This window comes from Pristiophorus japonicus, chromosome 18 (genome assembly GCF_044704955.1).
Source record: "Pristiophorus japonicus isolate sPriJap1 chromosome 18, sPriJap1.hap1, whole genome shotgun sequence".
Lineage (NCBI taxonomy): Eukaryota > Metazoa > Chordata > Chondrichthyes > Pristiophoridae > Pristiophorus > Pristiophorus japonicus.
In genome coordinates, this window is record NC_091994.1 from 5,634,970 (window position 1) to 5,660,367 (window position 25,398).

Here is a 25,398-nt window from a genome sequence, read left to right on the forward strand (position 1 = left end):
CTCCCTCTCCCTCTCTGCCCCCCTCCCTCTCCCTCTCTGCCCCCCCTCCCTCTCCCTCTCTGCCCCCCTCCCTCTCCCTCTCTGCCCCCCTCCCTCTCCCTCTCTGCCCCCCTCCCTCTCCCTCTCTGCCCCCCTCCCTCTCCCTCTCTGCCCCCCTCCCTCTCCCTCTCTGCCCCCCTCCCTCTCCCTCTCTGCCCCCCTCCCTCTCCCTCTCTGCCCCCCTCCCTCTCCCTCTCTGCCCCCCTCCCTCTCCCTCTCTGCCCCCCTCCCTCTCCCTCTCTGCCCCCCTCCCTCTCCCTCTCTGCCCCCCTCCCTCTCCCTCTCTGCCCCCCTCCCTCTCCCTCTCTGCCCCCTCCCTCTCCCTCTCTGCCCCCTCCCTCTCCCTCTCTGCCCCCCTCCCTCTCCCTCTCTGCCCCCCTCCCTCTCCCTCTCTGCCCCCCTCCCTCTCTGCCCCCCTCCCTCTCCCTCTCTGCCCCCCTCCCTCTCCCTCTCTGCCCCCCTCCCTCTCCCTCTCTGCCCCCCTCCCTCTCCCTCTCTGCCCCCCTCCCTCTCCCTCTCTGCCCCCCTCCCTCCCCTCTCTGCCCCCCTCCCTCTCCCTCTCTGCCCCCCTCCCTCTCCTCTCTGCCCCCCTCCCTCCCCCTCTCTGCCCCCCCCTCTGCCCCCCCCTCTCTGCCCTCCCCCTCTCTGCCCTCCCCCTCTCTGCCCTCCCCCTCTCTGCCCCCCCCCTCTCTGCCCCCCCCTCTCTGCCCCCCCCCTCTCTGCCCCCCCCCTCTCTGCCCCCCCCCTCTCTGCCCCCCCCCTCTCTGCCCCCCCCTCTCTGCCCCCCCCCTCTCTGCCCCCTCCCCTCTCTGCCCCCTCCCTCTCTGCCCTCTCCCTCTCTGCCCTCTCCCTCTCTGCCCTCTCCCTCTCTGCCCTCTCCCTCTCTGCCCTCTCCCTCTCTGCCCTCTCCCTCTCTGCCCTCTCCCTCTCTGCCCTCTCCCTCTCTGCCCTCTCCCTCTCTGCCCTCTCCCTCTCTGCCCTCTCCCTCTCTGCCCTCTCCCTCTCTGCCCTCTCCCTCTCTGCCCTCTCCCTCTCTGCCCTCTCCCTCTCTGCCCTCTCCCTCTCTGCCCTCTCCCTCTCTGCCCTCTCCCTCTCTGCCCTCTCCCTCTCTGCCCTCTCCCTCTCTGCCCTCTCCCTCTCTGCCCTCTCCCTCTCTGCCCTCTCCCTCTCTGCCCTCTCCCTCTCTGCCCTCTCCCTCTCTGCCCTCTCCCTCTCTGCCCTCTCCCTCTCTGCCCTCTCCCTCTCTGCCCTCTCCCTCTCTGCCCTCTCCCTCTCTGCCCTCTCCCTCTCTGCCCTCTCCCTCTCTGCCCTCTCCCTCTCTGCCCTCTCCCTCTCTGCCCTCTCCCTCTCTGCCCTCTCCCTCTCTGCCCTCTCCCTCTCTGCCCTCTCCCTCTCTGCCCTCTCCCTCTCTGCCCTCTCCCTCTCTGCCCTCTCCCTCTCTGCCCTCTCCCTCTCTGCCCTCTCCCTCTCTGCCCTCTCCCTCTCTGCCCTCTCCCTCTCTGCCCTCTCCCTCTCTGTCCTCTCCCTCTCTGTCCTCTCCCTCTCTGCCCTCTCCCTCTCTGCCCTCTCCCTCTCTGCCCTCTCCCTCTCTGCCCTCTCCCTCTCTGCCCTCTCCCTCTCTGCCCTCTCCCTCTCTGCCCTCTCCCTCTCTGCCCTCTCCCTCTCTGCCCTCTCCCTCTCTGCCCTCTCCCTCTCTGCCCTCTCCCTCTCTGCCCTCTCCCTCTCTGCCACCCCCTCCCTTCCTCTCCCTCTCTGCCCCCCCTCCTTCCCTCCCTCTCCCTCGCTGCCCCCCTCCCTCTCCCTCGCTGCCCCCCTCCCTCTCCCTCGCTGCCCCCCTCCCTCTCCCTCGCTGCCCCCCTCCCTCTCCCTCTCTGCCCCCCTCCCTCTCCCTCTCTGCCCCCCTCCCTCTCCCTCTCTGCCCCCCTCCCTCTCCCTCTCTGCCCCCCTCCCTCTCCCTCTCTGCCCCCCTCCCTCTCCCTCTCTGCCCCCCTCCCTCTCCCTCTCTGCCCCCCTCCCTCTCCCTCTCTGCCCCCCTCCCTCTCCCTCTCTGCCCCCCCCCTCTCTGCCCTCCCCCTCTCTGCCCCCCCCCCCTCTCTGCCCTCTCCCTCTCTGCCCTCTCCCTCTCTGCCCTCTCCCTCTCTGCCCTCTCCCTCTCTGCCCTCTCCCTCTCTGCCCTCTCCCTCTCTGCCCTCTCCCTCTCTGCCCTCTCCCTCTCTGCCCTCTCCCTCTCTGCCCTCTCCCTCTCTGCCCTCTCCCTCTCTGCCCTCTCCCTCTCTGCCCTCTCCCTCTCTGCCCTCTCCCTCTCTGCCCCCCCTCTCTCTCTGCCCCCCTCTCTCTCTGCCCCCCCTCTCTCTCTGCCCCCCCTCTCTCTCTGCCCCCCCTCTCTCTCTGCCCCCCCTCTCTCTCTGCCCCCCCTCTCTCTCTGCCCCCCCTCTCTCTCTGCCCCCCCTCTCTCTCTGCCCCTCTCCCTCTCTGCCCCCCTCCCTCTCCCTCTCTGCCCCCCTCCCTCTCCCTCTCTGCCCCCCTCCCTCTCCCTCTCTGCCCCCCTCCCTCTCCCTCTCTGCCCCCTCCCTCTCCCTCTCTGCCCCCCTCCCTCTCCCTCTCTGCCCGCCTCCCTCTCCCTCTCTGCCCCCCTCCCTCCCCTCTCTGCCCCCCTCCCTCCCCCTCTCTGCCCCCCTCCCTCCCCCTCTCTGCCCCCCTCCCTCCCCCTCTCTGCTCCCCCTCTCTGCCCCTCTCTGCCCCCTCCCCCCTCTCTCTCTGCCCCCCCTCTCTGTCTCTACCCCCCCCCCCTCTCTCCCTGCCCCCCTCCCTCCCTCTCTCTCTCTCTCTCTCTGCCCCTCCCTCTCTCTCTGCCCCCCTCCCCCTCTCTGTCTCTGCCCCCCCCTCTCTCTGCCCCCCTCCCCCCCTCTCTCTGCCCCCTCCCTCCCTCTCTCTGCCTCCCTCTCTCTGCCCCCCTCCCTCCCTCTCTCTGCCCCCCTCCCTCCCTCTCTCTGCCCCCCTCCCTCCCTCTCTCTGCCCCCCTCCCTCCCTCTCTCTGCCCCCCTCCCTCCCTCTCTCTGCCCCCTCCCTCCCTCTCTCTGCCCCCCTCCCTCCCTCTCTCTGCCCCCCTCCCTCCCTCTCTCTGCCCCCCTCCCTCCCTCTCTCTGCCCCCCTCCCTCCCTCTCTCTGCCCCCCTCCCTCCCTCTCTCTGCCCCCCTCCCTCCCTCTCTCTGCCCCCCTCCCTCCCTCTCTCTGCCCCCCTCCCTCCCTCTCTCTGCCCCCCTCCCTCCCTCTCTCTGCCCCCCTCCCTCCCTCTCTCTGCCCCCCTCCCTCCCTCTCTCTGCCCCCCTCCCTCCCTCTCTCTGCCCCCCTCCCTCCCTCTCTCTGCCCCCCTCCCTCCCTCTCTCTGCCCCCCTCCCTCCCTCTCTCTGCCCCCCTCCCTCCCTCTCTCTGCCCCCCTCCCTCCCTCTCTCTGCCCCCCCTCCCCCCCTCTCTCTGCCCCCCTCCTCCCCTCTCTCTCTGCCCCGCCCCCTCTCTGTCTCTGCTCCCCCCCCTCTCTCTCTGCCCCCCCTCTCTCCCTGCGCCCCTCCCTCCCTCTCTCTCTCTCTCTCTCTCTCTGCCCCTCCCCCCTCTCTGCCCCCCTCCCTCCCTCTCTGCCCCCCTCCCTCCCTCTCTCTGGCCCCCTCCCTCCCTCTCTCTGCCCCCCTCCCTCACTCTCTCTGCCCCCCTCCCTCCCTCTCTCTGCCCCCCTCCCTCCCTCTCTCTGCCCCCCTCCCTCCCTCTCTCTGCCCCCCTCCCTCCCTCTCTCTCTGCCCCCCTCCCTCCCTCTCTCTCTGCCCCCCTCCCTCCCTCTCTCTCTGCCCCACCCCCTCTCTCTCTGCCCCGCCCCCTCTCTGTCTCTGCCCCCCCCTCTCTCTGCCCCCCTCCCTCCCTCCCTCTCTCTCTGCCCCCTCCCTCCCTCTCTGCCCCCCTCCCCCTCTCTGTCTCTGCCCCCCCCCCTCTGCCCCCCTCCCTCCCTCCCTCTCTCTCTGCCCCGCCCCCTCTCTGCCCCCTCCCCCCCTCTCTGCCCCCTCCCTCCCTCTCTGCCCCCCTCCCCCTCTCTGTCTCTGCCCCCCCCTCTCTCCGCCCCCCTCCCTCCCTCCCTCTTTCTCTGCCCCCCTCCCTCCCTCTCTCTCTCTCTCTGCCCTCCCTCTCTCTCTGCCCCTCCCCCCCCTCTCTGCCCCCTCCCTCTCTCTATGCCCTGCCCCCTCTCTGTCTCTGCCCCCCCCCTCTCTCTGCCCCCCTCCCTCCCTCCCTCCCTCTCTCTCTCTCTCTCTCTCTCTCTCTGCCCCCTCCCCCCCTCTCTGCCCTCTCCCCCCCTCTCTGCCCTCTCTGCCCCCTCCCCCCCTCTCTGCCCCCTCCCCCCCTCTCTGCCCCCTCCCCCCCTCTCTGCCCCCTCCCCCCCTCTCTGCCCCCTCCCCCCCTCTCTGCCCCCTCCCCCCCTCTCTGCCCCCCCCTCTCTCTCTGCCCCCCCCTCTCTCTGCCACCCCCCCTCTCTCTGCCCCCCTCCCCCTCTCTGTCTCTGCCCCCCCCTCTCTCTGCCCCCCTCCCCCTCTCTGTCTCTGCCCCCCCCCCCTCTCTCTGCCCCCCTCCCTCCCTGCAGTCCCAGTGTCAGGTTGCCCGGTACCAGCACCAGCAGTTTCAGGAATGGCATAACCGATGGCTGGTGGAGCATGTGAGTGACGAGATGGGTGAGCTGGTCCAGGACTGGCTGATGGGCGAGGACGGTGAGGATCTGATCCTGTGTAAAACCACCTGTGAAACCGACACCATCCACGACATTCCCGTCAACAGATACCGCGTCCAGTATAGCCGGTGCCCGCCTTCACCGTGAGCCGCCTCCGCTCTGACTTGTGCTCACACTCTTGCACACTGCACTCGCAAGTGCGCTGCGTGACCACGTGTGCTCCATACACGTTGCTATGGCTGGTGAAGTGATTGTATTGGCTGCCTGACTCCTGTGTGGCTGAACGATGGTTGCAGCACCAGTCTACAGAACACAGCTAGTGTGATCAATGATGAAATGCACTTGACATGAATCGACTTGTGATCATTGTCCCCATTTTCTCCCCGTCTCTCTCTTTCCCCCCCCCCCCCCCCCCCCAGTGCTGTGTTTCTCCCCCACTCCAACCCCCCCCCCCCCTCCCCCCATCCCGTGACACATTGGCAGAACCTTGTGACACTGCATGGCGTATTTTGGGTAACGCACAGAGCTAGCTGGTGTGTAGCTGTGGTGGTCCTGTGCACAGGATACAGACTGAAGCCACTGCTCAGCAGGACTAGTAAGTGAAGACTGGGGTGGTCTCCAGTGCTGCCACCCTCCCCGCGCCCTGAAAGAAAACCGAGGGTATCGGTGCTTGGCAATGCCCCTCCCCTTATACACGTGCTATCTGTCTGGTGAAACCTTTGAGAAACATGCCCGAAGACAGGAGGCTGGTAGCTGTGTCCATGCGGGAGTCCACACAACGGCCTCACCTCAGCAATCGGACCGTGGAGCCTGCACCAGTCTGAGGCGTCAGTCAGCTCCGGACCAAGGGGTCTGACTACATCAACCACAACTCATCCGGACCGATCGACGCCATCAAAGTTTGAACAAGTCCAAGCGTTGCCGACGCCCGCTGTGCTCCCAATCTCCAGCGATCGAGCAGTATTAAAGGTTGCAACAGGCTGCGAGCTGTGACCTGCGGCTCCCCGGGCAGATCTGCCAGTGTTCGGTATTCCCTGCAGCTCTGGGAAGAAGTATTTCTGATTTTGTTGCAAGGAAGCCACACTGGTAAGAGACGAGGCAAACCCGCCGCCAACTGAAGCTGAAATTCGCCATAATCCGCTGGCATTTTGCCGGCTGAAACCAGTCTGGCCTCAAGCCACTGCTCGCTCAGACAATGAGCAGTTCGCCCCAGGCCACGGTGGCGAGGAGTTGATGAACGGTGTGGGGAACCTGTGCCCCTCGGCCCGCCTGTGACCTTCACCAGTATTGACCACATCTGTTCGAACCCCTGCAGGTGCTCTGTGTCTCTTAACTTTCTGTGAAGCTATGCTGTGTGTGAAGTCAAACCATTCATTGTCCTCTGAGCCAGGGGGATCATGGTCCGGAAATGCAAAAACAAACACACCAATGTGTTAATGTATTAACTGCCTGAAATTCAGGGGATTTTTTTTGTGAGTGTATTATGTAAAGATTTCAAATTTTAGGCTCTCTCCTTTACAGAAATGTCATTTAAATTAGTGTCTTGTTGCAAGATTCAAACTGTTCTGAGGATTTTTTGAATGGTTTTGTGCATAGGGACGTCATTAGAGGGAGGTTTAAAAACTCATAATGATCATATTCCTTCATCAAGTGGCGATCTTGTCTTGTTTAGCAGCTGGGTGAAGGGGTGTGGGAGGCAGAATGATCGAGTGTGGCCACTGCAGAGTCTATCCCTTTACTGGTAACTCCCGGGTGCCTGGACCGGCTGTGACGGGGCAGACAACTGGTGGGAGTTCCTGTTGCTGAGGGGTCTCTCGTGCTGATGTCGAGTGAGGATAGAATTGGACTGGTGTGTAATGCCTCCCATGGTGGAATATTCCGCTGTCTAACCTAATGCCTGAAAGAATGGCCCCTTGGGTTAGATACTGGAGGGCGACATTGAGTGGCCTTAAGGAGGGCAGGGCAGAGACAGGCACCCAGTTAAAAGTCTTTCCATCGAAGCTGTTGTGGAGTTGGTGTGGACTGATCTCCAGGTGGGCTGATCACCAATCCGCCTCTTCCCCGGCTGTGGGCACTGGCTGCTATAGCTCCTGCCTCCTCCCACAGGCACTGGGCTCATCGGCACAGCCCTGGGTCGGACCGGCAGCCCCTCCCGGTCCGCGATGCTCAGTGCCACAGCCGGGGTAGGGGCTTGTTCACCCAGTGAGACCCAGACAAGGGGCTGCTGACCATGGAGCCTCGTACCCTGGCACCGTGGGTCCCGACAGCTCGGTGCAGCCGCTGAGTCACACTGGGGGACTCTGCATTCTCTGCCAGGCTAAGCCATCGGTCAGAAGGAGAGACGCACTTGCCGGATTTTCGCAGTGAAACAGGATTGGCCGACACTCTCGGCAGCCTCTCCTTAGTTACTGGCAGTTTTGCGCAGTACCGAGTTTTTGCCACCTGATGTCACTGTTGCACTTTGTTCCTCGCGCGGAGCTCTGCCAGAGGGTCCGGCCGCGGAGCTCTGCCAGAGGGTCTCGCCATGGAACTCCATCAGCCGCCTGGCTGCCCCTGCTGTACATTACAATATTTTATCTGCAACGTGACTAATTAATGAGGGGGCGGGAGGGAGGTTTATACATAACTAGATGTCTTTAGCAAGCGTTTGGATGTTGCTTTAAAAAAAATAAAATAAAATTTAAAAAAAATCAAAATGCTAAAATGCACTAAAACAGCATGCTCCGTTTCAGTGTGTTTTTTTTGTGGGATGGGGGGAGGGGGGGGGGCAGGTGAGCCCCAACCCCCCCCCCCCCCACCCAGCGCCAGCATGCTCCAGAAGCACTAAAGCATTCTGCTTCTATTATTTTGGGGAGGGCTCGGTACCAGATGTCACTAATTTGCCCCTCTGGGGGATTTAAAAGGACAATTGACTGAAGTTATACTGGAGGCGGCGAGTGTGCCCCGCCCTGGGCGGTGCCGGGCACCGGTATCGCCGCGGAGACCATGTGTTTGGCGATGGCCCGGAGGCTGCCAGGTTACGGTGATTGTTTTGTTCTTGCCATGTGTGTGAAACAGTATGATGTGACTTTACATTGTGATCATTTAAATTATCAATGTTTAACGAGAAACGTTTGAGGTGTCGATGTGTCGATGCTGTGCTCTGTCTGATTGTTTTTGTAAACGAATGGTTATTGTGAAGCCACTTTTACCCTGAACTTTTTCTCTCTCTCTCTCTCTCTCTCTCTTTTAAACTTTGCTTCTGTCCCACTGACACAAAATTCTTCCTGCTGGGGGAGGGGCCTGAGGGCCCTGAGCCACCACTCGGGGGAGGGGCCTGAGGGTCCTGAGCCACCCCGCTCGGGCTAGGGTTCCTCGGTCCTGAACCCCACTCGGGGGAGGGGCCTGAGGGTACTGAGCCCCACTTGAGGGAGGGTCCTGAGGCCTGAGGGTCCTGAGCCCCGCTCGGGGGGAGGGGTCCTCGGTCCTGAGCCCCACTCGGGGGGGAGGGTCCTGAGGGTCCTGAGCCCCACTCGGGGGAGAGGCCTAAGGGTCCTGAGCCACGCTCGGGGGAGGGGTCCTGGGTACTGAGCCCCACTCGGGGGTGAGGCCTGAGGGTCCTGAGCCCCACTCGGGGGAGGGGTCCTCAGTCCTGAGCCCCACACGGGGGAGGGGTCCTCGGTCCTGAGCCCCACTCGGGGGAGGGGCCTGAGGGTCCTGGGCCCTACTTGGGGGTGGGGCCTAAATCTTGGCTCCTTTTAAGCTGTAATTCCGAGGATTCAGTTCTGGGCGATTCATGACTCAGACTGTTTTTAAAGCCCAAGCTGTATGGCGAGGAGGGCAGATGTCTGCAGATCCCTGCAGGCTGCAATGTAACTCCCCCTTTGATAACAGCATTGTACCTTCATTCAAATGTAATAAAAATGAAAAATGGATTTTCTGCAGACTCTGGCAGTTTGTTGGTGAGGGAGGGGAGAGGGAGCGGAGAGGGGGGAGAGGGAGCGGTGGGAGGGGAAGGGGGCGAGGGAGCGGTGAAAGAGGGAGCGGGGAGAGGGGGAGGGGAATGGTCCAGGGTCTAGGGAGTTGGGGTTGGGGGGGTGGGCTCGGGGTTGAGGGGGCGAGGGATGGGCCAGGGGTCGGGGGGAGGGGCCGGGTGGGATCGGCTCAGGGTTGAGGGGGTGGGCGATGGGGTTAGAAACATAGAAACATAGAAAATAGGTGCAGGAGTAGGCCATTCGGCCCTTCGAGCCTGCACCGCCATTCAATGAGTTCATGGCTGAACATGCAACTTCAGTACCCCATTCCTGCTTTCTCGCCATACCCCTTGATCCCCCTACAGTAAGGACAACATCTAACTCCTTTTTGAATATATTTAGTGAATTGGCCTCAACAACTTTCTGTGGTAGAGAATTCCACAGGTTCACCACTCTCTGGGTGAAGAAGTTTCTCTTCATCTCGGTCGTAAATGGCTTACCCCTTATCCTTAGACTATGACCCCTTGTTCTGGACTTCCCCAACATTGGGAACATTCTTCCTGCATCTAACCTGTCTAAACCCGTCAGAATTTTAAACGTTTCTATGAGATCCCCTCTCATTCTTCTGAACTCCAGTGAATACAAGCTCAGTTGATCCAGTCTTTCTTGATATGTCAGTCCCGCCATCCCGGGAATCAGTCTGTTAGATACAGTGACAGACCTGTACTCACCAGTATTGTATCCCAGTGTTATACAGTGACAGACCTGTACCCACCAGTACTGTACCCCAGTGTTATACACCTCAAGTTCTCTCCAGACACAACTCAACCTTGGGGGACAGGATCTAGGGATGTTCTGTATCTATAGTAGGAGTGGACGCAGTATGAAAACTTGCTCCTCTCACATTAGTGAAATGGTCAGGAGGCTGGGGGTGATTGCGATCTGGTCACTCCTGGTTTGTGTTGATGCACAGGGCAGTCTGGGCTTCGAGTCCCGCCCATGTGCGGTCCAGGAGAGCCCGACAGAGACCGCGAATAGCTTGAACCGCGGGGCCCCATTTCCACCCTCGCTGCCCGTCTCCCACTGCCACCCACGGGCAGCAGGGGCCGAGACGGTGATAGGAACCCCCAGCTGTCCTCGGGTAAAGCTGGCCAATTCCGCAAGCGATTGTTTGTACAGCAGTGCCTGGGCTTTTTCACCTTCAAAGATCCACGGTTACATGTAGATATAAAAAGGGGAATAGTGCCAGAGGACTGGCGGACAGCTACGGTCATATCTATATTTACAATCGGAGAGAGAAATATGTTTAGGGAACTACTGACAGGTTAGCTTAATATTGCTGGGAGGAAATTTAATGGAATCCTTATTAAAAGATGTAATAGAAAAACATCTAGAAACTGAAAATATAATCGAGTCAGCACAGATTCCAAATGGGAAGGTCACGGTTGGCCAACCTTATTGAATTCTTTGAAGTTGTCGCAGAAAGAGTAAACAAGGGCCATGTAGTAGAAACAATATATTTGAGTTTTCAGAAGGCCTTCGACAAAATACCACATCGTGGAGTCATGATTGAGGTCAGAGCAAGTGGAGCAGAATGGATCACAAGCTGGCTACAAAGCAGAGTAGGGGTTAAAGGTAACTACTCAGACTGGCAAATGGTGTGAAGCGGTGTCCATAGCGATCGGTGCTTAGACCACTGCTGTTCACCATTTACAGAAATAATTTGGACTCGGGAATCAGAAGTGCAATTTCAAAATTTGCAGACAGCGCCATATTGGGGTGTAGTTAATACAGAGGACTGCGACAAAGTACAGGAAGACAGGAATAGACTTGCAGATTGGGCGTGTACTTGGTAAATGAACATTAGAACTTAAGAATTAGGAGCAGGAGTCAGCCATTTGGCCCCTCGAGCCTGCTCCACCATTCAACAAGATCATGGCTGATCTTCGACCTCAACTCCACTTTCCCGCCCGATCCCCATATCCCTCGATTCCGAGTGTCCAAAAATCTATCGATCTCTGTCGGGGAGCTGACAGGGTCCCGGAGACAAGGGGGAGGGGGGAAACTGAACACGATTGCTCCGTCACAGAGCCAGCACAGGCCGGACGGGCCGAGTGGCCTCCTCCTGTGCTGTACGTTTCTATGATTCTACGGTCGCCAGCTACTGCACAGAATAAGGTGCATATTCTCCCCTTATTCCTGATAACTCCCCATGTACAGTACCAAACTGTAGCCCGACCACACACTGTATGCCCACACTGTAGCACCTCCCCCCGCCCCCCCCCCGGCACCGTGCCCCGTCACATCGTACCCCCGCCGGGAAACCAAGCACGTCACTATACAAATGAACAGACTCGCAGAGATCAATGACATCCCTCCCTCTCGCTTGGAGACCATTAAAACTACTGAAAAATTTAGGTTTACTCCAGGACCAAGAGCAATTTGTGAAACAAACTGGTCATAAAATTCCTATCTTAAATCATAGCCCAGTCACCGTACTAGATCCAACAGGCCAGAGATTCCGTTAGTTCGATCAGCATAATCATAGAATCATAGGAATTTACAGCACGGAAGGAGGCCATTTCGGCCCATCGTGTCCACGCCGGCCGACCAAGAGCTATTCGGCTAATCCTACTTTCCAGCTCTCGGTCCATAGCCCTGTAGGTTACGGCACTTCAAGCGCACATCCAAGTGCTTTTAAATGTGGTGAGGGTTTCTGCCTCTACCACCCTCTGGGTGAAGCTATTTCCCCTCATATCCCCTCTAAACCTCTACCCATTACTTTAAATCTATGCCCCCTGGTTGTTGACCCCTCTGCTAAGGGAAATAGGTCCTTCCTATCCACTCTATCCAGACCCCTCATAATTTTATACACCTCAATAAAGTCTCCCCCTCAGCCTCCTTTGTTCCAAAGAAAACAACCCCAGCCTATCCAATCTTTCCTCATAGCTAAAATTCTCCAGTCCAGGCAACATCCTCGTAAATCTCCTCTGTATCCTCTCCAGCGCAATCACATCTTTCCTGTAATGCGGTGACCAGAACTGCACGCAGTACTCTAGCTGTGGCCTAACTTGTGTTTTATACAGTTCAAGCATAAACCCCCTTGTATTCTATGCCTCGGCTAATAAAGGCAAGTATTCCGTATGCCTTCTTAACCACCTCATCTACCTGGCCTGCTACCTTCAGGGATCTGTGGACCTGCACTCCAAGGTCCCTCTGTTCCTCTTCACTTCTCAGTGTCGTACCATTTAATGTGTATTCTCTTGCCTTGTTCGCTCTCACCAAATGCATTGGGGCTGAAATGTCTACTCAAGTACCTGCTGGTCCGGGAGGAGCGTGGGACTCTGGTGGGGAGGCCTTCTCTTCCCGCACTGCGGAGCGCGCTCCCGTCCTCCAGGTTCCCACGGAGAAGATGCAACCAATCAGGTACAGTATTCCACAGCTTTCTGATTAATAGCAACGGGAACTCTGTATCTACCAGTTCTCACTGCTATTAATTGAGGGGAAAAAAAACAAACACAATAACACCAAATAAAAAAATAAAAAACACACCCCACATAATTAAAATTAATTGAAATTAAAGTTAATAAATATCTTTGAGAAAAAAAAATTCTGAGTTTTTAACAAGTTTTTTTTAATTATGGTTAAAAATAAATGTAACGTAGTGGGCAGGGTTTTTAAAAATAAAATGTGTCTTTTAAATTTAATTTTACTATATTTTTGTATATTTTTAGACTCTTATGCCTGTAACAGTAAGCTATGTGCTGCTTTTATCAGGCATACGAGTTTTGAGACATTTGCTGGGCAAGATATGGGTAAATCCCGCAATCTTGCCCGTGCGAATGTCCTGGCTCCCGAGATGCGGTTAATCTGTCCAGCTCCAGCTCGACAGATCGGAAAAGCCCGTTTTCAGTGCATGCGCATTGTGGACTGAAAACCGGCTTTTGCAATGCATTTCTGGGTCCGTACACACTCCGTACGGATCCCGAGGTGGCTAGGGTTTCCAGGCCATTACCTCTCAATTCTCCAGATTGAATTCCATTTGCCACTGTTCTGCCCACCTGACCAGTGGGTTGGGGGGGGGCGGGAAATGGGCCCGGGGCCTTGGGGGGGGGGGGGGGGATGGGCTCGGGATTGAGGGATGGGAGGGGGTGAGGTTGGGGGATGGCTCGGGTTCGAGGGGGCGGGGGATGGGCTCAGGATCGAGGGATGGGCTTGGGGGGTGGGGTTGGGGGATGGGCTCGGGTTCGAGGGGGCGGGGGATGGGGGCGGGGGCGGGGGATGGGGTTGTGTGGTGCGGGGGGTGGGCTCGGGGGCGGGGGATGGGCTCGGGGGTGGGGGATGGGGCCGGGCCGAATTCCCTATAAGTGACTATTTTAGATTTATGGCCTCTAGTTCTGGTCTCCCTCCACAAGTGGAAACATCTCTTCTTCTACCCATCATCCAGAGAAAAGATCCCTAGCCTGTTCAATCTTAACAATTGGAACCTCTCAGTTCTGCTATTATCTGTGAATAAATCTTCTCTGCACCGTCTCCAGTGCCTGTATATCCAGTTTATAATATGGAGACCAGGACTGTACACAGAGCTCCAAGTGCAGTCTAATCAAGGTTCCATACATGTCCGTCTCCATCTTACCAAGGCCACTAATTTACAGTTTTGATGACAGAAATGGAATAACTCCACAGACAGCAGGGAAAACCCCTGAACCCCATGTTTAAAATAACTAACCAGTGGCGGTCCTGACTGGAAATGTGAAGTGGTGCAGGTGAGAGGCCCTGCTCTCTTTCTCCCCCCTCCCCCCTTCCCCCCCCCCCCTCTCTCGCGCTCGCTCTCAATCACACACAAGAAATGCAGAAACAGCATCATCTTCAGAAACCATTTTATTCCATCGCACGCTACATTTGGCCTCACACTCTGGGCTACTGTAGTTATTGGCACATCACAATCGTCGCTAACAGGCACATGAACTCTCTAAAATCAACATTACTGCCTTTTTCACATTCCATGCACTTGAAGAAATCGTCAAAGCAGCCTTCAAACTTAGCCTGTGGAGAAAGAGATTTTTTTTTAGTCAATACGTCCAACAAGAAGGGAGGGCAGTTCTGGATTTAGTTTTAGGGAATGAAGCTGACCAGCTGGAAGGAGTATCAGTGGGAGAGCATTTTTGTGCTAGTGATCATAATTCAGTTCGTTTTAACATAATTATGGATCAGGACAAATAAAACAGTAGTAAGGGTTCTAAATTGTGGGAAGGCCAATTTTCCTAGGCTGAGAAGTGATTTAGCAAAAGTAAACTGGAAGCAGCTACTTGAAGGTAAATCAGTGCCAGAGCAGTGGGGGGCATTCAAGAGGGAGATATTTGGAGTTCAGGGTAAACATGTCCCCACAAAGAAAAAGGGTAGAACTGCCAAATTTAGAGCCCCCTGGATGACGAGGTGTATGCAGTAAGGCAAAAAAGGGAAGATTAGATCAGATACCAAGAGCTCAATATTGCAAAAAGCCTGGAAGAGTATCGCAAGTGTAGGGGTGTAAAGAAGGAAATTAGGAAAGCAAAAAGAAGGCATGAAAAAGTACTGTCAAGTAGAATCAAAGAAAACCCAAAGGTGTTTTACAATTACATAAAGAGCAAGAGGATTACTAAGGAAAGAATAGGGACCAAATGGTGATCTATGTGTGGAGGCGGAGGATGTGGGTTAGATACTTAATGAATACTTTGCGACTTTCTTCACAAAAGAGAGGGACGATGCCAATGTTGAAGATCAGGAGGAAAAGTGAAATACTGGACGGGATAAACATAGCAAGAGAGGAAGTATTAAGAGGTTTAGCATCTTTGAAAGTAGATAAATCGCCAGGACCAGATGACATATATCTGAGGCTATTAAAAGAAGCAAGGGAGGAAATTGCGGAGGCTCTGACCATCACTTTCCAATCCTCCCAGGCTACAGGAGTGGTGCCAGATGATTGGAGAACTGCTAACATTGTACCATTATTCAAAAAGGGAGGATGGCATAAACCGAGTAGTTACAGGCAAGTTAGTTTAACTTCGGTGGTGGGCAAATTACTGGAATCAATTCTGAGCGACAGTATAAACCTTCATTTAGAAAGACACGGATTAATCAAGGACAGTCAGCATGGATTTGTTAAGGGAAGGTCATGTCTGACTAATTTGATTGAGCTCTTTGGGAAGGTAACAAGGAGAGTCGATAAGAGCAGTGCATTTGATGTCGTTTACATGGATTTTAGCAAGGTTTTTGACAGGGTCCCACATGGTAGTCTGATCTTAAAAAGTTAAAAGCCCATCGGATCTGAAGGGAGAGGGGCAAATTGGATCCAAAATAAGCTCAGTGGCAGGAAGCAAAGGGTAATGTTGATGGGTGTTTGTGCGACTGGAAGGTTTCAGGGCTCAGTGCTGGGTCCCTTTTTGTTGTATATATCAATGATTTAGACTTAAATGTAGGGGGCATGATGAAGAAATTTGCAGATGATACAATTGGCCGTGTGGTTGACAGTGATGAGGAAAGCTAAAGACTGCAGGAAGATATCGATGAACTGGTCAGTTGGGCAGAAAAGTGGCAAATGGAATTCAATCCGAGAAAATTGTGAGGTAATGCATTTGGGGAGGGGCAACAAGGCAAGGGAATACATAATAAATGAGGAGGATATTGAGGTATGGAGGAACAGAGGGACCTTGGAGTGTGTGTCCACAGATTCCTGAAGGTAGCAGACCAGATAGATGAGGTGGTAAAGAAGACATACGGAATGCTTTCCTTTATTAGCCGAGGCATAGAATACAAGAGCAGGGAAGTTATGCTTAAACTGTATAAAATGCTAGTTCTGCCACAGCTAGAGTACTGCATGCAGTTCTGGTCACCACATTACAGGAAAGATGTGATTGCACTGGAGAGGGTACAGAGGAGATTTACGAGGATATTGCCTGGACTGGAGAATTTTAGCGATGAGGAAAGATTGGATCAATAAGATCATGAACATATAAGATTATGAGGGGGCTTGACAAGTTGGATGCAGAGAGGATATTTCCACTGACATGGGAGACTAGAACTAGGGGGCATAATCTTAGAATAAGGGGCTGCCCATTTAAAACTCAGATGAGGAGGATTTTCTTCTCTGAGGGTTGTAAATCTGTGGAATTCGCTGCCTCAGAGAGCTGTGGAAGCTGGGACATTGAATAAATTTAAGACAAAGATAGACAGTTTCTTAACCGATAAGGGGTTATGGGGAGCGGGTAGGGAAGTGGAGCTGAGTCCATGATCGGATCAGCCATGATCGTATTAACTGGCAGAGCAGGCTCGAGGGGCCATGTAGCCTACTCCTGCTCCTATTTCTTATGTTCTTGTGTAGGTTGGGTTGGTTTTCTTTGGAACAGAGGAGGCTGAGGGGAGACCTTATTGAGGTGTATAAAATTACGAGGAGCCTAGATAGAGTGGATAGGAAGGACCTACTTCTCTAGCAGACGGGTCAACAACCAGGGGGCATAGATTTAAAGTAATTGGTAGGTTTAGAAAGTAATTGGTAGGTTTAGGAAGGAATTGGGGGGCAATTTCTTCACCCAGAGGGTGGTGGGGGTCTGAAACTCACGGCCTGAAAGGGTGGTAGAGGCAGAAAGCCTCACCGCATTTAAAAAGTACTTGGATGTGCACCTGAAGTGTGGTAACCTACAGGGCTTACGGACCGAGAGCTGGAAAGTGGGATCGGGCCGGATAGCTCTTGGTCGGTCGGCGCAGAGTCGATGGGCCGAATGGCCTCCATGCTGTAAATTTCTATTACTCTGATGAAGGAGACGGACTCCGCGCCACTGCCCCGCCCCTACCACGGCCCCGCCCCTATCACGGTCCCGCACCACGGCCCCGACCCTATCACGGTCCCGCCCCTGGCCACGGCCCTGCGCCACGCTTACAGTGATCAAGAACGGAAGCTGGCTCTGGATCAGCTGTTTGAGTTCCTCCTGGTTGAGGGTGTTGGTGTCTTGGTCTTTACTCCCAGCTGCTTGTTTAAACACGTCCAGCAGATCCTGCAGAGCCTCGAGCACTTGTGATCGTTGATAGGCCATGGTGAGAGATCTGTGGGGGGGGGGAAATGAACAGCACAGAGAACACTTGGCACCTCAAACCACACCCCCCCAGCACAGGCAAGCAGACAGACAGACAGACAGACAGAGAGAGAGAAAGAGAGAGAGAGACGGAGGAAGAGAGGGCAAGCTCCGCCATTCAATAAGATCATGGCTGATCTGATCTTGGCCTCAACTCCACTTCCCTGCCCGCTCGATCCCCATAAATCTTGACTCCCTTATCACTCAAAAATCTGTCTATCGCCACCTTAAATATATTCAATGACCCAGCCTCCACAGGGGCAGAGAATTCCACAGATTCACAACCCTCAGAGAAGAAATTCCTCATATCTGTTTTAAATGGGCGACCCCTTATTCTGAGACTATGGCCCCTAGTTCGAGATTTCTCCACAAGGGGAAACATCCTCTACATCTCCCCTGTCCAGCCCCCTCAGAATCATAGACAGAGAGTGAGCGAGGGAGAGAGTAAGGGGGTTGGGGGGAGAGGTTGAGACAGACAGAGAGAGAGAGAGAGATAAGCTATCTGAACAACCGCAGCACAGGTGTTTCAGACAGTGGCTCAATCTCGGGGCCGGAGATAAATTATTTCATTTATAATAGTTCATAACCGAGGAAAAGAAAAAGTTAGTCCACTCATGGATGCCCGGCCCTCTGCGACCCTAACACCTCCAGCAGCCCTAGCCCCCACTTCTAGTCCCTGCTCCCAGTCCCTGCTCCTGTTGGAGTGTGAGCCTGGTGCTGTACTTACCGACGGGTGTTGAAGATGTTGAGCAATGAAAGCAGCAGCTGTGAGCTGACATATATCCAGTTATTTCACCTCCCACCTCCTGTCAATCACCGTATTGTGCAAGAGATTGGTTTGTTCATCCCAAATCCACGACGTAATCATTACATCGGAGCCTGTTTCCAGTAGGATGGAATTGTTCATCTGTGAGTCACAGGTCGTCATTGAGCAAGTCTCACCGACACCACCCCAGATACCGTACATCACCGTGCCCACCCGTGGGCTCATCCAACACCTCAACTCCCTGACTACAGGGTCAGTGCCCCACCTTCTCCACCCCGGGGCCCACCTCCTCCCCCCCACCTTCTCCCCCCGGGGCCCACCTCCTTCCCCCCCCCCAGGGGCCACCTCCTCCCCCCCCCCCCCCCCGGGCCCACCTCCTTCCCCCCCCCCCCCCAGGGCCCACCTCCTTCCACCCCCCCCCCCTGGGGCCCACCACCTTCCCCCCCCCCCCCCCCAGGGCCCACCTCCTCCCTTCCCCCCCCCCCAGGGCCCACCTTCTCTCCCCTCTCCCCCCCCCCCCCCCTCCCAGGGCCCACCTCCTCCCCCTCTCCCCACCCCCCCCTATATCCTTCATTCCCAACTACTCACGTTCAATCCCCACTCCCTCCAGAATGACCTCTCTATACTGACCACGTCAATGTCCACCCCTGCTAACTTACTGCTCAGTTCCCCATTGGGTGATAATTCCCCAGCAGAATGTGTGTCCCGGGAGGGGGCTAGCCTTTCTCAGCCTGGTGCTCAGGCCCCAGAGCTTCAGTGCACCTCTGGTCCCCAGGATGGGTGGTGGGGAGCTGGGATGGAGACTGAGTTTGCTGCCGATACTCAGTGTCAGGTTGGTTCAGTTCCAAGTACTTGCCAGGTGTGGTCATGCTTGGTGTAAAGCTGTGAATGGGCCTTGTGTAAAGATCTATTGTTCTGGGATTATTCTATACACAGAGTTGGAGACAAATATTTGCCAGAAGAGAACTAAGCAGCGAGGTTCGTTTCATGATATTGTCAGGCCAGGTGTACAACTGTTTTAAATAGAACTTAAAGCCGAGTCCTCCCTTATTAAAGGAAGACGAGAACAGACAAATTAACAAATAAAATGTCAACCAATCAGGTGAGTCATGCAGGTGTGCTGTTTCATTGGCAGTAATGTCGCAACTTTGGAGAAATGCACCGAATTAAACTCATTTATTCTGATAAGATTCATGTTTCTGATCAGTAAGTGACTGTTCCACAGAGAATTTCACCACCACAGACCACTCCCTATTGGGCAGTGATCAGGAGCAGGAACCCTGGCTGATTTCCCCTTTCTCTAACCCAGGGGTCACTGGGCAGTCTCTCCTTCACGCTCTCTCTCTCATACTCACTCCCGCTCTGTCGCACCCGCCCTCCCCCTCTCTCGCCCGCCCTCCCCCTCTCCGAGCTGTTCCAGATTTCCGCTGCCCTTTGAGTGAGAACATGCTCCGTGACCCCGTGGTGAAATGCCGTGGGATCTGTGTGTGCCTGTGCCGTGCCTTGCGATGGAGTTGTTGCTCCCCAGTTTGCTGCTCCTTGCCCCTCAGTCCCAGGTACCCCGAGGCACTGAGCTTTTCCCGAGGATGCCTGTTGGCTGGAGGGAGAGGCAGAGTCGGTGTCTCCGAGCGTGTTGTGGGTGAGGCCCCTCACTCCTGTCAGTCTGTGTGCTTGGGACTCAGCAATACACACGACCTCAGGTGTTCCTCCCGCATTTACACTCAATGTGCAGGCCATTGGGCCCCACCGCTCCGTGCCGTGTTTATGCACCACACCAGCCTCCTCCCTCCCCTCTCCATATCCCCCCCCATCAGCATATCATAAGAACATAAGAAATAGGAGCAGGAGTCGGCCATACGGCCCCTCGAGCCTGCTCCGCCATTCAATAAGATCATGGCTGATCTGATCATGGACTCAGCTCCACTTCCCCGCCCGCTCCCCTTATCCCCTTATCGTTTAAGAAACTATCTATTTCTGTCTTAAATGTATTCAATGTCCCAGCTTCCACTGCTCTCTCAGGCAGCGAATTCCACAGATTTACAATCCTTTGAGAGAAGAAATTTCTCCTCATCTCAGTTTTAAATGGGCGGCCCCTTATTCTAAGATCATGCTCTCTAGTTCTAGTCTCCCCAATCAGTGGAAACATCCTCTCTGCATCCACCTTGTCAAGCCCCCTCATAATTTTATACATTTTGATAAGATCACCTCTCATTCTTCTGAATTCCAATGAGTAGAGGCCCAGCCTACTCAACCTTTCCTCATAGGTCAACCCCCTCATCTCCGGAATCAACCTAGTGAACCTTCTCTGAACTGCCTCCAAAGCAAGTATATCCTTTCGTAAATATGGAAATCAAAACTGTACGCAGTATTCCAGGTGTAGCCTCACCAAAACTGTAGCAAGACTTCCCTGCTTTTATAATCCATCCCTTTTGCAATAAAGGCCAAAATTCCATTGGCCTTCCTGATCACTTGCTGTACCTGCATGCTATCCTTTTCTGTTTCATGCACAAGTACCCCCAGGTCCCGCTGTACTGCAGCACTTTGTAATCCTTCTAACCCTTTCTCCCTCGTGTCAATCCAACTTCCCCTTAAATGCATCGATACTATTCACCTCAACCACTCCCTGTGGCAGCGAGTTCCACATTCTCACCGCTCTCTGGGTAAAGGCGTTTCTCCTGAATTCCCGGTTGGATTTATTAGTGACTATCTTATATTGCTGGGTCCCTAGTTTTGAATTCCTCCACAAGTGGAAACATCTTCTCGACGTCTATCCTATCGAGCCCTTTCATAATCTCAGAACCCTCCATCAGGTTGTCTTTTCTGGCGTGTAAGGGTTCAGGCCCAGAAAGCAGCGAAGTATTCGGGCGCTGAGCGACACGTGGCTCCTCCATTCCACGTCTACATTTCACTCTCTTGGCTCAGCCACCAAGATCCTGCCAGCAGACCTTGAGCAACAACTGAGGTTTCCGGGGCAGGAATCTGGAATCCGCCAGTTTGTCAACAGGCTCCTGCTTGTTTGCTTTTCTCAGGTATAATCGCTATGTTTGGAACATTCCCAGAAGCTGCAGCCTGTGGGCAGGGCGTCTCCGTGTATGTACAGCTCACCATCTCCGCACAACCCCTCAAACATTCCCCAGTTAGCTTACAGACATCGAATCTCACAGCACTGGAGGCTATTGGGCCTATCGAGCCTGTGCCGGCTCTGTGACAGAGCGATCCAATCAGTCCCACTCACCCTGCCCTTTCCCCACAGCCCGGTAAATGTTTCCCCGTCGAGTATTTATCAAATTCCCTTTTAAAAGTCACTATTGAATCTGCTCCCACCGCCCTTTCAGGCAGCGCGTTCCCGATCACAACAACTCGCTGCGTAAAAACATTCTCCTCATCTCCCCCTCGGGTTCTTTTGCCGATTATCGTCAATCTGTGTCCCTCTGGTTACCGACCCTCCTGCCCCGGGAACAGTCTCTCCTTATTTACTCTCTCAAAGTTCCTCATGATTTTGAACCTCTATTGAACCTCCCCTTGAAGGAGAACAACCCCAGCTTCTCCAGTCTCTGCACATAACTGCAGTCCCTCATCCCTGGGACCATTCTGGTCAATCCCCTCCGCATCCTCTCCAAAGCCTTCACATCCTTCCTAAAGTGCGGGGCCCAGAATTGGACACAATCCTCCAGCTGGGCCTAACCCGTGTTTTATACAGGTTTAGCGTAACTTCCTTGTTTATGTGCTCTCTGAACATAAGGTCATAGAAACATAGAAAATAGGTGCAGGAGCAGGCCATTCGGCCCTTCGAGCCTGCACCGCCATTCAATAAGATCATGGCTGATCATGCAATTTCAGTACCCCATTCCTGCTTTCTCTCCATATCCCTTGATCCCCCGAGTAGTAAGGACGACATCTAACTCCTTTTTGAATATATTTAGTGAATTGGCCTCAACAACTTTCTGTGGTAGAGAATTCCACAGGTTCACCACTCTCTGGGTGAAGAAGTTTCTCCTAATCTCGGTCCTAAATGGCTTACCCCTTATCCTTAGACTGTGACCCCTGGTTCTGGACTTCCCCAACATTGGGAACATTCTTCCTGCATCTAACCTGTCCAATCCCGTCAGAATTTTATATGTTTCTATGAGATCCCCTCTCATTCTTCTAAATTCCAGTGAATATAAGCCTAGTCGATCCAGTCTTTCTTCATATGTCAGTCCTGCCATCCCGGGAATCAGTCTGGTGAACCTTCGCTGCACTCCCTCAATAGCAAGAATGTCCTTCCTCAGATTAGGAGACCAAAACTGCGCACAATACTCGAGGTGTGGTCTCACCAAGGCCCTGTACAACTGCAATAAGACCTCCCTGCTCCTATACTCAAATCCTCTCGCTATGAAGGCCAGCATGCCATTTGCTTTCTTTACCGCCTGCTGTACCTGTATGCCTACCTTCAATGGCTGATGTATCATGACACCCAGGTCTCGTTGCACCTCCCCTTTTGCTAAACAAATAATATTCTGCCTTCCTATTTTTGCCGCCAAAGTGGATAACCTCACATTTATCCACATTATACTGCATCTGCCATGCATTTGCCCACTCACCTAACCTGTCCAAGTCCCCCTGCAGCCTCTTAGCATCCTCCTCACAGCTCACACTGCCACCCAGCTTAGTGCCATCTGCAAACTTGAAGATATTATATTCAATTCCTTCATCCAAATCATCAATGTATATTGTAACTAGCTGGGGTCCGAGCACTGAACCTTGCGGTACCCCACTAATCACTGTCTGCCATTCTGAAAAGGACCCATTTATTCTTTGCTTCCAGTCTGCCAACCAGTTCTCTATCCACGTCCATATATTACCCCAATACCATGTGCTTTGATTTTGCACACCAATCTCCTGTGTGGGACCTTGTCAAAAGCCTTTTGAAAGTCCAAATACACCACATAAGAACATAAGAATTAGGAGCAGGAGTAGGCCATTCGGCCCCTCGAGCCTGCTCCGCCATTCAATAAGATCAAGGCTGATCATCTACCTCTACTCCACTTTCCTGCACTGTCCCCAAATCCCTCGATTCCCTCAATATCCAAAAAATCTATCGATCTCAGCCTTGAATATACTCAAAGACTGAGCCTCCACAGCCCTCTGGGGCAGAGAATTCCAAAGATTCACCACCCTCTGAGTGAAGAAGTTTCTCCTCATCTCAGTCGACCCCTTATTCAGAGACTGACCCCTGGTTCTAGACTCCCCAGCCCAGGGGAAACATCCTCCCTGCATCTACCCTGTCAAGTCCTGTAAGAATTTTGTATGTTTCAATGAGATCACCTCTCATCCTTCTAAACTCTAGAGAATATCGGCCCAGTCTGCTCAATCCCTCCTCCTAGTTGGTGAGGCGGGAGTCCAGGGCAGCATCGGAAGCCTATTAAGGCCCAGTTGGTGCAGCTGCAGCTGGGAGAGAAGGCAAAAAAGTAGAAAGAAATCGAAAGGTGAAGTCACAGCCAAGGGGGTAAGTGATTGGTAAATTATTTTTCTTTTTCTTTTCTATATCAGTAAGTAACCTTTTAGCCTTGTTGCCAAATTAAGTTTATCTAGAGGTTAAGGCATGGCAGGAGAGCTCAGACACGTGTTATGCTCCTCCTGTACTATGTGGGAAGTCGGGGACGCTTCCGGTATCCCCGACGACTACGTGTGCGGGAAGTGTAACCGGCTGCAGCTCCTGACTGACCGCATTGTGGCACTGGAGCTGCGAGTGGATTCACTCTGGAGCATGCACGATGCTGAGAATGACATGAATAGCACGTTTCGTGAGTTGGTCTTACCGCAGGAAAAGGGTACACAGCCAGATAGGGAATGGATGACCAACAGGAAGAGCAGTGCAAGGAAGGTAGTGCAGGGGTCCCCTGCGGTCATCCCCCTGCAAAACAGATACACCGCTTTGGGTACTAATGAGGGGGATGACTCACCAGAGGAGGGCAGCAGCAGCCAAGTACATGGCACCGTGGGTAGCTCTGCTGCACAGGAGGGCAAGAAAAAGAGTGGGAGAGCTATAGTGATGGGGGATTCAATTGTAAGGGGAATAGATAGACGTTTCTGCGGCCACAACCGAGACTCCAGGATGGTATGTTGCCTCGCTGGTGCAAGGGTCAAGGATGTCTCGGAGCGGGTGCAGGGTATTCTGAAAAGGGAGGGTGAACAGCCAGTTGTCGTGGTGCATATAGGTACCAACGACATAGGTTTAAAAAAAAGGGATGAGGTCCTACAAGACGAATTTGGGGAGCTAGGAGCTAAATTAAAAAGTAGGACCTCAAAAGTTGTAATCTCAGGATTGCTACCAGTGCCACGTGCTAGTCAGAGTAGGAATCGCAGGGTAGCTCGGATGAATACGTGGCTTGAGGAGTGGTGCAGCAGGGAGGGATTCAAATTCCTGGGACATTGGAACCGGTTCTGGGGGAGGTGGGACCAGTACAAACCGGACGGTCTGCACCTGGGCAGGACCGGAACCAATGTCCTAGGGGGAGTGTTTGCTAGTGCTGTTGGGAAGGAGTTAAACTAATATGGCAGAGGGATGGAACCTATGCAGGGAGACAGAGGGAAGTAGAATGGGGGCAGAAGCAAAAGATACAAAGAAGAAAAGTAAAAGTGGAGGGCAGAGAAACCTGAGGCAAAAAGCAAAAAGGGCCACATTACAGCAAAATTCAAAAGGCGCAACGTGTGTTAGAAAGACAAGCCTGAAGGCTCTGTGCCTCAATGCGAGGAGTATTCGGAATAAGGTGGACGAATTAACTGCACAGGTAGCAGTTAACGGGTATGATGTAATTGGCATCACGGAGACATGGCTCCAGGGTGACCAAGGCTGGGAACTCAACATCCAGAGGTATTCAACATTCAGGAAGGATAGACAGAAAGGAAAAGGAGGTGGGGTGGCATTGCTGGTTAAAGAGGAAATTAACGCAATAGTAAGGAGGGACATTAGCCTGGATGATGTGGAATTGGTATGGGTGGAGCTGCGGAATACCAAAGGGCAGAAACTGCTAGTGGGAGTTGTATACAGACCACCAAACAGTAGTAGTAAGGTTGGGGACAGCATCAAACAAGAAATAACGGATGCATGCAATAAAGGTACAGCAATTATCATTGGCAACTTTAATCTACATATTGATTGGGCTAACCAATCTGGTAGCAATGCGGTGGAGGAGGATTTCCTGGAGTGTATTAGGGATGGTTTTCTAGACCAATATGTCAAGGAACCAACCAGGGAGCTGGCCATCCTAGACTGGGTGATGTGTAATGAGAAAGGACTAATTAGCAATCTTGTTGTGCGAGACCCCTTGGGGAAGAGTGACCATAACATGGTAGAATTCTTTATTAGGATGGAGAGTGACACAGTTAATTCAGAAACTAGGATTCTGAACTTAAGGAAAGGTAACTTCGATGGTTTGAGGCGTGAATTGGCTAGAATAGACTGGCAAATGATACTTAAAGGGTTGACGGTGGATAGGCAATGGCAAACATTTAAAGATCACATGGATGAACTTCAGCAATTGTACACCCCTGTCTGGAATAAAAATAAAACGGGGAAGGTGGCTCAACCGTGGCTAACAAGAGAAATTAAGGATAGTGTTAAATCCAAGGAAGAGGCATATAAATTGGCCAGAAAAAGCAGCAAACCTGAGGACTGGGAGAAATTTAGAATTCAGCAGAGGAAGACAAAGGGTTTAATTAAGAGGGGGAAAATAAGAGTACGAGAATAAGCTTGCCGGGAACATAAAAACTGACTGCAAAAGCTTCTATAGATAGGTGAAGCGAAAAAGATTAGTGAAGACAAACGTAGGTCCCTTGCAGTCA

General features: G+C 54.0%; 2 protein-coding genes across 2 annotated transcripts in view; one reads left to right on the forward strand and one right to left on the reverse strand.

The window, feature by feature from the left end:
- Positions 1 to 4,891, forward strand: part of LOC139229379 (paired amphipathic helix protein Sin3b-like) — a 41,307-nt gene extending 36,416 nt beyond the window's left edge. The window contains exon 11 of the mRNA XM_070861078.1: positions 4,661 to 4,891. Within this exon, the coding sequence (XP_070717179.1) occupies positions 4,661 to 4,891 (231 nt within the window). The remainder of the gene's footprint in view (positions 1 to 4,660) is intronic.
- Positions 4,892 to 13,560: 8,669 nt separating this feature from the next.
- On the reverse strand, positions 13,561 to 17,631 carry LOC139229118 (protein S100-G-like). Its single transcript, XM_070860778.1, has 3 exons — positions 17,533 to 17,631; positions 16,614 to 16,776; positions 13,561 to 13,743 (listed from the first exon to the last, which is right to left on the reverse strand). Exons 2-3 carry the CDS (start codon positions 16,764 to 16,766, stop codon positions 13,627 to 13,629), a joined length of 270 nt encoding a protein of 89 aa, XP_070716879.1. The 5' UTR covers positions 16,767 to 16,776; positions 17,533 to 17,631; the 3' UTR covers positions 13,561 to 13,626.
- Between the last annotated feature and the right edge of the window lie 7,767 nt (positions 17,632 to 25,398).

What these genes read in the sequence shown, in the direction of transcription:
- LOC139229118 (XM_070860778.1), bottom strand. Translation starts at nt 16,766, where the DNA reads ATGGCCTATCAACGATCACAAGTGCTCGAGGCTCTGCAGGATCTGCTG. An exon ending in AGCTTCCGTTCTTGATCACT is followed by an intron (nt 13,744 to 16,613) that starts GTAAGCGTGGCG and finishes CTTTCTCCACAG; the next exon opens with GCTAAGTTTGAAGGCTGCTT.